This window comes from Lissotriton vulgaris, chromosome 10, assembly GCF_964263255.1.
Source record: "Lissotriton vulgaris chromosome 10, aLisVul1.2, whole genome shotgun sequence".
Classification (NCBI taxonomy): domain Eukaryota; kingdom Metazoa; phylum Chordata; class Amphibia; order Caudata; family Salamandridae; genus Lissotriton; species Lissotriton vulgaris.
This window is the reverse complement of record NC_141698.1, coordinates 47,007,037-47,021,332: the sequence shown is the minus strand read 5'-3', so window position 1 is coordinate 47,021,332 and position 14,296 is coordinate 47,007,037. Positions and strand designations below refer to the sequence as shown.

Sequence of the window (14,296 nt, the reverse complement as noted above, 5' to 3'; positions counted from 1 at the left end):
AAGGTTAGACGGGCAAGATGGAGGGGCCTTCCAATTACACACTGCCTGGCCAAACTCTGGAACAAACTTCCATTTCCTATGAAGCTTCAATCCAACTATCAACTTTTTAGTGAGAGTTTGAAAACCTGACTGTTTATAGCTGCATAGGCCTCTAATCACTATGTCTCTCTGCTCACACCTCGGCGCCAAGACGCCTCGGCATTCGACCGCTTTATAAGCATCAAAATATAAACATAAAAAAGGTATTGTCGCATTGATCTTTAATGATCAATGTGCTTGGGGCTCTCGGGATGAGGAGTCTTGTGTATTTCAAATGCAACTAAACAGACTTTATTCACTACTCAAGTCGGGCTAAATTTGGTTGGTTTTCGATAGGTACGTCGAATGATGGGTCCAATAAAAAATACGGACAATTAATTACTGAAATTGATCACCGAATCAGGACGTTATATTCGCGAAGTGAATTGTATTTGGAGTGAAAAGATAAAGTTAATTTGTCAGGTAGGCACATTTTTGGCTAACAAAACATATTACAACACATATGGTTGCATGATAGATATGATCTATTTAGTTACCATTGTTTATTATTATTTTACTGACAATAGATACAAGACTACGTGATATATAGGAATCACCCACTTAAAGAACAATTGCATTTGATCCTAACATTATATCTGCGGCTGTGGAAAGTATATATAGTATGTGTCTCTCCCTTGTTCTCTTTTATTTTGGCGTCAATTATCTTCTTTTCTCCCTATTTTTGGGTCATCTAGGTATTTTTGAATCTTTTGTCATAATTTGGCACTTTAGATAATATCCAATATATTGTTGGTTTGTGCATCTGTGCTTTTGTTCAGATTTTTTGCGCATATAGGATGAGAGTACTGTTTTGTAAGAATAATTGCTGCTTTTTTGCCAAATGGGAATTATAGATAGCAATGCGGTCAATCCTATTCGAAAAATTTCAAATGATTAGTAACACACTTGCCTTCTCCATGCATTTGTACATGTTTAATATGGTTGTGTTGTTGGTCTAATGTATATATATAAATATATATATATATATATATATATATATATATATACATTTCTCATTTATTGTCTTATGTATATTTTTATGTACCATTTATGGATTTTGCATACATTTATATGCATTTTTATATGTGTTTTTATAGGCGATGTTTAAATCTGGTATGTGATGTTTGTATTTATATACATGTTTTTATATGTCATTTTGTATATGTTCTAATTTTCCAGCCCTGAAGAAGTTCTGGTTTCAAAACGAAACGCTTTGGCTGTGGTTGACTGAAAAAGAACACAAAACAATAAAGAAGAAATGTCATTTGTTAGATGGACTTAATATGAATTTATTGAACAAATAATTGATGTTGAAAGTGGTGCAACTTTAATATAAGTCATAAATACGTTTGATCCTGAGGAAAGGGTGGTGCTCTTAGACAGAGAGTGCTGTTAAGGTTTGCACACTGAAAATATAAGGTCCATGTTAATATAATGTTAATACTTCTGATTTTGGTGCCTGTGTCAACAAATTGGTCCACTCTCCAGTTTTTTGTGTATGCACTAAACATAAACCTAGCTTTATGTACATCTATTGATTACCTAACCTTTAATTAATTTTAATAAAAACTTTCATCATTTAATGTTTTACATGCTGTAATTTTCAACCTAAATGAAACAAGAGTGCATTAATATGAATCACATACAAAAAATTTTTTGATTTTTTAATGGTAAATTATACTCCACATAAAAACAGTTTTCTTTCTGTTTTTGACGGAGGGATGATTTAACTAATTATAACAGAACCTGTTGAAGTAATATCAGGGAAGTAAATGTAAGATTAAGTGAAGGGGTTGAAGTGAAGGCGTAGACGTCTTTTGCAGCATTTTATAATGTCAAAAAAATAATGCAATAATGTGCAGACTAGAATGTAGACTTAATGAAAATAAATGTGTTTAAATGCCAAAATTGTAGCAGGCAAACATATTTACTCTCTACACCTGAAAAGCTAAATTAGCAGTGCTTGACCAAAAGCTGACATGACTAAAGAATGCTGACATTACCTAAAATGTTTATCTTTTTGACCTTCTCATGCATGTTTTTCATAGTGAATAATAGTTGCATAAAATGTTTTTAGCTAACTCTGCAAGTGTTCCTACTTATGCAAACATCACTGTTAACTAATAAACAGGGATTTGATATTTAGTGGGTGGATGAATAGGTTCTAAGAATAATTAATGGTGTGTAAGTCTGAGAGAATAAAGCTTGCATTTATGTTTCCCTCAACAGTGCTGCTGTAGCTCATTGTATTCTTGATGAACAGACAAGGAGTGACTCTGTCCCCATGAGTGCACTCGGAGGTGAATTATCGACCGAGGATAGAAGATGTAACATGAAGATTGCAACAATATTTTGTTTGCCTATATACATTTATGTTCCTAGAGTAGTCAAATCAGTCACTGCTGTCCCATTTTCTATACTGCTCTGACACTCTACTGAGATTTTTGAACCTCTATTCATGAGAAGTTCTGTTTTGATTGATTATTGATTTATTGATCTGACTTTAATGATGCTGAAGCTTTATGCTTTATGATTTCTTATGATGTCGGAACTCTTTATGGGTTCCTAACTTACACTTTTTAATTCTCATTCATAAGAATGGGGATTTTTCTTTTCTTTATGGAACGTGCCTGATACATTTGATTGTAATTTTTTATCATTTGTTGATTATTGACAAAACTGATGATTGTTATTGATATCTTTATATGATGACTTTATAAAGATCCATATGAGAAAGATTAGGGACCCCCTCCCAAATATACTTAAAGGTCAGAGAGTTGAGGGTTGAAATAACCAGAAACAAAGAAGGAAACTCCCTCTTGACCTATAACCACTTTCCTATTGGGGAAAACCTCCAATATCATGGGCATACATAAATTATTTATTCATTTTTATTTTTAGAGTCTTTTTTGTCATTCAATAAGTCATTTTTTCTTTTTTTCTTTTTTTGAAAACAGGTAGTTATTCACTTTATTTCATGTAGTTTTCTTTAAATATATGTACAAAAGTTCATTTTATAATTCGCTGCATTGGCCATGTTGAAATGGCATGCATTGTAAGAGCATGAGTGATTGTATAATACATCCCTCCACAACATCTCAATACCAGAGAGGTAGAGTGAAAACAATAGGCAACATAAAAAGTGTTGTAATGTGGAGTTGTTAACAAATATTCAGCTTAGTCAAGTACAAAGACATGAACCCAGGGCATGAAAAGAACAAGGGTGACAATATACTTGGACAAGTACTTGGAACTTTGAAGTTGAATTAGGATACTTATCCACCTAAAAAGGCATATACAGTTTTGAGAATGCATTAATAGTATTTGGCAGCCATTTCTTCAGGGGGAAAGAGACAGGACAGACATGGGTTACCATCATAGTAACAGGTTAGGCCGCAAATTACATGGGCAAAGACTTGAAAATCTGAGAACGTAAAATTAAAATGATGGAGGTGGAGGATATGATAGTGATATTTATATTATCTAATTTGAATAGGCGAATAAATGTCACAGAAGGTAACACTGGTGAGACCAGGCACCAGCCCAAGGAAGTAATATAGGTGCAGAGATTGTGCAAAGGATGACATGAAGACCAGGCATAATCAACATCTCAAGAGCGGGAAAAGAAATGGGCAGAAGGTATAGGTTTCTAAAAATACGGTTTAGAATATATGTAGGACTTCAGTGATATAGCTCATGTATTATCATACCGAAAACCATCTCAGTGTACACATTCAGTAAAACCATGAGTGAAATTCTTACTGGCAAAATATTTCATACTTGAATGCCTCTCTAACAGCACAGCTGTAATTTACCATAGCCTGTGGTGAGGGGTTTTGGTGCCAGAGTTTAGAAGACTCTGACATAGAGGAATGTGTGAGGTGGTACCAGCAAGAGGAACGGAGGAAGAGCACATTGCAGCTACCTTGGAATGTGTGTGCCTCTTTAAAGCACTTTCGGCATGATGTAAATACAGGAAAGTCACAAATAGTTTGTGTAAATTGAGCATCAACCATTTTGTGTCCTGTCTGTCATGTTTTGTGCACTGCATATTTGAGATGGTACCATTAAATGACCTTAATAATACATATTAAATATACAGGTCGCTGTTCACAACCGTTGCAAATGGCCACATATGTAGGGATGGAGGTCTGTAAGGGACAGCAGATCACTTTCTCTGCACAAACTTTTACATATGTAGAAAGCAGACTTTGTCCTTGAAAAGAAAAGGGTGCTACTTTAAAAGCCAAAAAAATGTCCCCTTTGAGAAGACATCCGGGAAGTAGCCAGTGGTCTCTCCAACCACTGTTGGCTCACCTCGAGGCCATGATTATCGAAGTTCCCCTTAGTGAATCAGATGAAACCCCAACTCGGAAGACAGTTATCGATAAAGAGTGGTAATCGCTTTTACCGTCTTTCCTAATTGTGATTTTTAAAGACTTGTAAAATCCATTTTATGAATAGGAAGGGCATTTCTGACTCAAAAAAGTGGATTATTAACTAGTAAGAACGCCCTATTGTGCTTGCAAAGCTTGTGATTTTGAAGTGCAGAGTTTGCAACCCCAAAAGGGTTTTGTACATCAGGTGTTGACGAAACGTGCAGGCCCTACTGATGAATTGTACTAGAAAATGCAAATGTTTTGCATGTTTGTTCATAACATCTTTCAAATATGCACATTGCATAAACTCAGGAATCTGCATCCCTTTTCCAGAGGGATTAATTCCACTCATAAGATGGAACTACACTGGGGCCAATTTATTTCCCCCCCAAAGGGATCAATTAGGGAGTAGCAGACCCTGATGAGTTTGGGTATCTGAATAAGTCAGTGAAGATGGGAGGTCGGACAAGGACTGGTCCTTTAAATCAGCCGTACTCCTGGCCTGAGTTCATGCAGTTGCAGCGGTGATATTCTCAGAGGAGCAAAAGATGAGAGGAGGGGAGTTAGATGCAGTGAGATGTTATCATGATGATTCTAGCTAATGTTCCTTTCAGAGCCCTTGGTTGATTTTAGGCTGGCTGTCTTGCTTAGTCTGGTCTTGTCTTCTACTTTTCTTTGCAAGGTTTGCAATCCTCTACTCTGCTGGCTGTCAGACATGCCAGCACCTTCTGGTTTACTGGCAGCACTACTTGTGGATTCAGAGCAGAATTGACCTTGATAAGGTTTGTTATAATTTCAGAATTGGTTGTATTTAAGACACCTTACTCAATCATGTTGCTGGAGCAAAGCAGAAACTGCAATGCAAGCTGACAGAAGTATACATGTGCAGTGAAAATGCCCTTAGAAAAACTTGCCTGCACATTAACAACTTGCTCCAAAGGAAGTATGCATCTAAGTAAGCCATGAGTGAATTTGTCACTTGTGTTCATTAATATAAGCGGTGTCTGAAATTATAATTCTGCTGCCATAAATGTGTGAGATTCATTTTTTTAGCAATTGCAGGAAAATGGAAGTTATTATTTTTAATTATGGTTCTCAAGAGGTGGTCCAATTTTGCAGAAACATTGTCCATCAGAAAACAAAAGTAAATTTGCATTTTCTCTCTACAAATCCTATTTTGAAACCTTTTCACCACTAATAGTATAACGAAAATATAAATGTTCTCATAATTTTACAGAGTTTGTTGAAACCTGCAGTTTGTAGCCCTTTCTTTGACATGCAGTTATTGACTGTGAACTCAACACCGAGAATGACAACAATCTTTATTGTCATCAGCACAGTTTGTAATGTTTTTCAGTATTTGAGGGTCACATGTCTATTTTTTTGTGTATTCTCATTTTTTCCCGCATAGACCAAGCACTTATGTTCATGATGGCACTGAACAAAGGTCTTACGAGAGACAAAACATGGGAAAGCATTAGCCATAGGGCTACAGTATAGATATTCAAGCCCAAAGGACACTGTGACAACACAATGAATTCACTATAGTTGGCTGGCATGTGGGAACAAATAAACTGGAGCATATAGATTGGTCATTCCTGCCACATCACCATACCTCACTCTCACTGAGCAATGGAGTCCACATGATGCAGCATAAGAGAGTAGAGGCAGTTTCTGGAGCCCTGGATGTTTGGTGTACATTATGTGAGATGATAGATACAAATGACCTAGACTCAAATGATACAAAATGTCTTCCTTGTGCAAGAGCTAGAGAATGAATAGCCACCAAATATGAATGCATCAGCGGTCTTATGCTTCAGAGCCACGTGTACGTGTTCATGGTGTGGAACACGTCTTAGCTCCTGAAATCTTTGACATTGGACGATTTACATGCCTATCAGCATGCCCACTGTTGGGTACTGAGGGTGAGTGTGCAGCATATGCTATTCTGTGATTTTCCAACCCTTACTTTTAGAAGGCAGCCTCACTATGCACTGCAGCTGATGTGTGGATTGATTTGTGTTTCTGAACTGAGGTGGCGGATTGAGCTAAAGAATGATGATGTAGTCAACCCAGATCTGTGACAGTGGGTGAGTGTTTGAAAAGTTTCAGCGCTCCGTCCATCATCTCCTTGTGTTTGCCTGGTTTGTGTGCGTACCTTAGGAGTGATATGAACTACAGAAATCAGGAGTGATGTTCACTGTCCATATTTTTTCTTATATCAGATAAGTGGATGGATGAATCTAACTGGAGTGTAAGTACTGTGGCATGATCCCCAAAGGTAAACTTAGACTTGAGTATAAGATTAGACCTGAAGACTAAGTTTAGACCAGACGCATAACTTTAGACCTGAAGTCTTGAGGAAGTGGTGTTCCATGGATTGTGTAGCCTGTTTTTGACATATTCTGTGTAAATTAATTTTGACCTTACAGTGACAGAGGGACTGTTGAATTCCTCTTCCTAGAAGATTGAAAACACCTCATTTACTTGAGCTTTGCCAGCCCTTACTTTCAGGTGTCAATGACGGAAGATCCATTTTAAATTCTCTGTGTATTGAAATGATGCTGTTTATTTTATGTCTGTGCTTGTTTTCAATGTATGAGGTCTTAGAATCTTTTAATGTGCCTCTGCCTTATACTAGTATATTCTCAGGTTATAAGTACTTTTATGACCCCTGCATGGCTAAAAATCCCTCATCAAGGATATATTAATTAACTGATGGACTCTGATAATACAGGGTCCTGCAGTAGGTATGTTGTTTGGGATGTGTGGTTTGTGGTGAAGCCACATTTACTCCATTGTACTGTTAGAGGCTGCTTGGGGTATTGGTTGTGCCCACAATTCAATACAAAGGTTCAACAAGACCTCCTAAGGAAGAAGATCCACTGAGAAGTCAGTGCGCCCGCTATAAATCACAGCTGAGCAGAGAGTGGGTCAATGTCTGCACCAGAAATGAACAAATAAGCACAGAGTAAGAGGGTGGAGCATAGAATATCTGGGATCCACAGCAGAAACCCAGAAGTAAGTGGTGACAACATAGTGGCAGCCGACAGGAGCAATATGATTAACCAACTCCAACTCCAGAAGGTGGAGACTGGCAGAATTATCAGTGTGCTAAACCACCACCTTGTGAATTGTTGCCACCAAGAGACCTCAGATCACTGCAGCAGAAATATCCAAACATTCTTCTTCTATTCTGTAGGGTTGTTCATGTATTGTCTAATCTACTTATGTAATTCTGTTTAAGCGTGGAGTAGTGGATCTCTTTCTCACTGCAGTACTCTTCCTTCTTTGATGCAGGCTTTGAGGCAGTTCCTGCAGGTATCCACCCCTCTTATGTTTTTTTTTCTGCACAGTTTTGACCCTTGTGATTCTTTGTGAAACATTTCTGTTCTTCTTTCCTATATTCTTCTTTCTGATTGCCCCTAAACTCGGCTTGCCTATCTTTTCTCACCAATACCTTAGTACCTCTGTTCTATGTACTGCTCCACCAGACCGGATCTACGTCAAAATATCATACCAAAGATATCTCCTTGCAACAATATCATTTAAGGTCATCATATATGGGGGTGCACAGATTTACTATTCCAACTCCATATCTTCTTACTTTCACACTATTGTGGTATTTTGAAGTTAATACTGTTGCACATTGATGATTTATGGTTGATATTTTTGTACCACACCATTGAGACCCTCACCCTTTTCGGCTTGTCTTGAACACTGCATTGACACAGACACAGCAGCCATTTAGAGTGCCAGCACTCCAGAACACTGCCACATTAATTTAAATATAGTCCTGTCTACCATTATAGGACATACATCTCATACAAATACATCTCTTCCAAAACTAGTTTCCTGGATTGTCATTAATAAGGTCCCACCCTCAAAGCATCCAATAAGTAGGCAAAATTTATTCGATCTCTAAAAACAAGTAAGGCGGTGGACTTGACTGATCAGAGGCATTTTAAGGCATGGGCAAAGTGTGTGGGTGGGGGGCGCTGATAGAGTCATCCCTGTTCTGCAGATTCTTGCCATTAATTTTTAAGGTGGGTGAATTGTGGGAGTCTTTTATAACATTTTGAAGAGAAATGTTGTATTTATGTGTAATGCAAAATCCATAACAAAGTATCTTTTAGATCAAAACAGGACCTCGCATATGAGAAATTTGAGGATGTCATGCCAAATGTTTTGCAATAATATCAGCAACCAGTTGTTGTGTTAAGTATTGAAAACAATATTCACTTTTCTGCAATATTAGATGCAAACACATTTAGATGTTGGACCAGTATGTCAGTGACCTGGCAAAAGAGGACATGATAGAGCTGAAATGGTGGCATAAATTCAAAGCTGTTCTAAACAGGGAACAAATCTGTAAGATGTTCCTGAGCCTGACAGTGTGTGGGTCAGTTTTTTTTGTTGGATTGTTTACAGTCTGGTGGGCTGGTTTTTACCATTGATATACCTGATATAAAAACAAAAATTGCCTGTAGCAAGCTCAAATATGTGCAGTCTTCCATTCCTCACAAAACACCTATACAGTGTGTCTTTTCAACTTTAGAACTGCCCCAGTTTCCAAATATGGGTCACGTCACGTGTTTGCTATGTTATTCACTAATGGGCGCCACTTTTATTTAAGCGCCCAGAAATATGTATTCTGTTACAGTCTGACTCTGATCTTTGTATCAAAGTTTGACTCTTAATAAAAGCATGTTCTTATGATTAATAGTATTTGTAAATGTGTTAGTTATCCGACATTTTTACACCTTGCTGGACAGACAGCTCTTTTTAATGTGTAGTAGGATTCCACACCCACCAAGAAAGAACCAAAGAAATGTTCCTTAGTAGGAAGATGGTAAAATGTACAACAGGTCATATTGCAGGGTTTAATTTGTAATAGACTGTGTACTGGTACCTGAAGATTTCATCAGAAGTCCTCAGCCAGGCAATACAAGGCTGGTGCACAGTGTACCATGGTTGTATATTAAATCCACATCATGCCGCTTTAATTCAGCTTCTGACACTGCCCCATTGTTTCTTCCCTACATGTTTCCCTTTGTGCTGGTTTTCCCATCTTTTTCTTCCTCTGTCTTTCTGATCTGTATGTTGAATCAAACAGCAAGTTTGGCCTCCATGCTCTGATTTCAGGTTTGTGGAATTGTAGAACATGCTGCTGAAGTAAAATAAAAACAGCACCTTCACAGAAGGTCTTTTACAGCTCTGCACCTAGGATGTGGAACAACATCCCGCTCATGCCTTGAATGCCTCAATGCTGCTCCAATTTTGGATAGTGCTGAAGATGTACCTCCTTAAAGAATACTACATCACCATACCCCAACAATGCCCAAGCCAGCTACTTCCTTTATCTCTTTTTGACTGTGTGCTTGCATTTCACCCTGTACATCACTGATGCCTTTGGTCTGTGTGTACTCTTTCAAAATACTGCATGCATACATATATACACACAAATAAGCATACATATAAACAACCGTACATACACACACCAGAATTTGGAGTAACAAAAAAAAGGGCCATTGGTTAGTAATAAGTGTCAGTGCTTTGTCCTAGAAAACTGCCACAAATTTAAACACTGCATAGGTAAAGGTACTACATTTTTGTCCCTTTGTCCCATTGCAGGCAGTATGGCATATGCATCATACTAAATAGTTGTTTGCACTAAGAAGCCTCTTACCACCATTTCATGGGGCCCCAGCAGCAGTATAAACAGTTTGCATACTTGGGTTTGTGTCATTTGCACCAACTACAATTTCCAAATGCTTCATGTGCTTTGGGCTCCTTTGGAAGCAACAACCATTCTAAGTTCTAATAATTGTTCCTTTCAGGTCCCACAGTTCCAGTGATGCATGGGGGAAATCAGACATCAGTGACAGAGTTTGATTTGTTGGGACTTTCTGACATCCCAGATCAGCAGTCCATACTATTTACATCTTTTTTGATAGTATACCTTCTGGCACTGCTGGGAAATGGGCTTATCATGATGGTGATTGCCCTTAGTCCTCAGCTCCACAAACCCATGTATCTCTTCATCAGTGCTTTGAACATTGTGGATATTGGCCTTATCTCAGATACTCTCCCCAAGATGCTCATCAACATCTACACCAACAAGAAGTCTATTTCCTATGAGGGCTGCATTGCCCAGTTATACTTCTTTATATTTTTCGCAGCTGCTGAGTGTGTGCTATTGGCCATGATGGCCTGTGACCGGTACGTTGCTATCTGTTTTCCTCTTCGCTATACGGACATTATGAGGACTCACAGCTGTCTTGGGATGATTACCTCTACTTTTGCAGTGAGTTTTTGTAATGCACTGTTGCATACAGTCTTGATGGCTAGTCTCTCCTTCTGCGGACCCAACCAAATCCTCCACTACTTCTGTGACATTGGTCCACTGCTCAAGTTGTCCTGCGTTCCGACGTCCACCAATGAACTTGTGATCTTCACCGAGGGTTCCCTTATTGTGATGATCCCCTTCTCAGCCGTACTCTTCTCCTACGTGTGCATTGTAGTGGCCATTCTAAAGATACGCTCCACCGAAGGGCGGCAAAGGGCTTTCTCTACCTGTTCGTCACACCTCACAGTGGTGACCTTGTTCTATGGTACTCTTGTGTTTATGTATTTCCGACCCTCCTCCAGTCATACCCTGGGCCAGGAGAGGTTTGTGACTGTCATGTATAATGTCCTAGCACCAACGCTTAACCCTTTTATCTACAGTCTCAGAAACAATGAGGTGAAACAGGCTTTGAGAAGGTTAATTTCTCGAAAGAATATGGCGTGATCAGTTTGACGGGTTTGGTTTAGGGTGAGATTCGTATGTATGTTATCTATATTACTTTATACATAGGTGCTTGCATAGAGTTATTTTCAGCTTTTCCACTCATTGGTTTTGCATTAGGATGGCCCTGCACTTTGGGAGGTGGATTTACAATTCTTTCTCTGAATGCAGAAAGGCCACTTACTGTGCTGAGTTCCATGAAAGAAAAAAGGTTTAAATGCTTCATATTTACAAAGATATGGAGCATTTCTGCTCTCTCCTTGCACTGGCGCTCTTTGTGCTGCCTAGCACAAACACAGACACCCTGGTACCAGAGTACAGGGTCTCCGTATTACAGGCAGGATTGTTTTGTGCAGCCAGGGACACATTCCTGCACAAAAACAATCCTTAAAGGAGTTTTTATTCTTTTTATGTGTGCTCCAAAATGCAGTGCATGTGAAAAGAGGTAATAGAGAGGGAGAAATAAAAGTATTTCTCCTGGTTATGCCTCACTGCGGAAGACGTAGCATTTTTATGCATTTCCAGTTAGGAATGCACCCTAATCCATGGGTGGATGATTAGGAATGCCCATGCTCCATCCATGCAAATGCCTTCTCAACGCAAGATACCACAAAGCAGCACTGTGCACTGTCTTGATATACTTTGTAAATAAAAAAAAAGATTTTTTATTGTGGCTTCTCAACAACGGTGAAACATCGCAAATGAAAATCTGCCCCCATTTGACGTACTTAGTCTAAGAACCACACACATTTAAGACTCCATCCTCACTATCAGTGAGGTCAATAATTACACAGCTCTTCAGAAGATCTCTCATGGGATCTCCGATGCAATTCTGAGATGGAACAGCCCTTCCTTCAAGGTTACTCTCTTTTTTGTTTTCACAGTATGGTTCCAATGAGCCCCTGCTCCAGGAAAAAGTGTTTTTTTTTGGGAGTCAGTGGCAATTTTTATACAATGAACACACTTCTAGCTGTATGTCACAACCTACTACATTTTCAGGTTTTTGCATTTGTCATTCTTCAATGAGTTCGCTATTGTGTCACTGGCACACTGTACGATAAAGATGAGTCGTCTTAAAATGTCCGACTTAGTGCAAGTGAATGATGGAGACAATAATTTTTTATTGTATCGCATACAGTGATCTAAACTGTTTTTATTTACCACTCAGGAAAATTAAAGGTGTGGGTTTAGTGTTTGTTACTCCACTAAATTGAGTGCAATGACTGGTGTTCTCTAGGGCTTGGCAAGCTACTAACTGTGGACAAAAAGGAGGGGCAATAGAAGGACAGCAAGAATCTGGTGTGGCTTCCACTGAACTCAGCAAATTCGTTAATTTCGGCCGTTACTGACCGGTAATGGGCCACCTACATCTGGCTATAGCATTTACTGATTCGTAAATACCAAATTGGTAACATTCAGTATTTACAAATCGGTAAATACTATTTACCTACATCTAGCCCTTAGCCTCTGTAGAAGAGACTCTAGATCACTCAGAGAGCCAGACCAAATGCACAAAACATTGTCTGTATACCATTTTCAGAGGGTTATGCTGGAGTGATAAGGGTTGGATTCATGGTGAGTAAAATTCTCCTCAAACATCCAGACATAAATGCAGAATAGACCTGGTGCGAAAGTTGCACCCATTGAAGACCCTGAACTTGCCGGTACATTTGGTCCTTTAAGGCAAAAACATTTTTATTAGCACCAATTCAATGCATTTCACAACAAAAACAGGAGGGGTGTCACATAACCATTCTTATGTCCCCAGAGCCCTGGAGACTTCTAACAATATGCCATCCTGTTTGGATATTTGTATATAATATTTCAAGATACAATGTCACCAATATTAATGGATCATATTCAAGATCTTGCAGCAGATTCGAAACATCCAAGGTATTATTAGGTAAGTTGGTTGGATTATAACACTTTCCCAAGAAAGTAGTCTGCAAATTTTGAAATTGTACAACTGACAAAATGGGCCTCATAAGGGGTGGACGCTGCGACTTATGGTTCTTCAATAAAACATAAAATGCTGGAACACAGGGTTCAGAATTGAGCAGAAACTCTGCTTCTTTTCAGGTAACCCAAGATTTCTCCCTCACCTCATCCACCATAAACTTAATGTGGTTTCTCAGTTCTGACACTCAACTGCCAATTAATCTCTGCATTATAATAGTGATGTTTAACACAACAATAGTACCCCACTTATCAGCAGGTTTGATCACAATATCAGGATTTTGCTATAAACTTTTTATAGCCAGTTATTCAGCCCTTGCTCAATTCTGAAACACCCGAGATGTGGATGTATGGTAAAGTGCAGAAATCTGTTAAAGTATTCTTCTAAAAACACACAGTTCAGGACGCATAGAGAAAGGGGGGCAAAAAGACGATGGTCTATGTAGATTATTCAACAGAAATGTAGGAGGATCCCTAGGTTTATCCAGAAAAAATTAATGAAGCCTTATTTTCTGCATGACTTTCTGCAACTCAACTCTGAACTCGAAGGAATCATGTTGCGGTGTGGGATTTAAGCCAAGTCCTATTTTCAAGACACATTCATCCATCACAGACAGGGAGCAGTTAGAAAAATTTACTACATTTGATAGCACTGCTGTGGTCTGCGGTTAATGCTCCTCGTCACCCAAGTCGAACCCTGCCTCAATCTCTTGTTCACCTACCCCAGTGGTTGCCTCACTGTTCCTAGTCCAAACAAGATCTTAACAGGTTTCCTAGATTCTCTGTCTGTCTGTTTTGTGGCACCAACTGAACATATATTGCAGTAGAGGTTGAAGGTTGTTCAGTTACAGACTCCTCACTACTGGTTTTATCAAATATCCAATTTTGTGCCCAGCATCTCTTCACGACCCAACCAGATTTATGTTGGCTGGGAATCTTAATGTTTTCCATTCTTTTTTTCTCGGCTACAGCTTCACATCAGCGGTCAGTGATCACCCTTGGCATCCAATTCCCTCCTCACTCTGAGTTCTTGTCGTGAGCATCTCCAGGTGCCACTTATCATCAGGATATCAATCTGTTTTCTGTCTATAAT

General features: G+C 38.8%; 1 protein-coding gene across 1 annotated transcript; it reads left to right on the top strand.

The window, feature by feature from the left end:
- The first annotated feature begins 10,314 nt into the window (after positions 1-10,314).
- Positions 10,315-11,250, top strand: LOC147684559 (olfactory receptor 1S1-like). The gene has a single exon (XM_086939715.1). It carries the CDS (start codon positions 10,315-10,317, stop codon positions 11,248-11,250), a length of 936 nt encoding a protein of 311 aa, XP_086795841.1.
- The last annotated feature ends 3,046 nt before the right edge of the window (positions 11,251-14,296 follow it).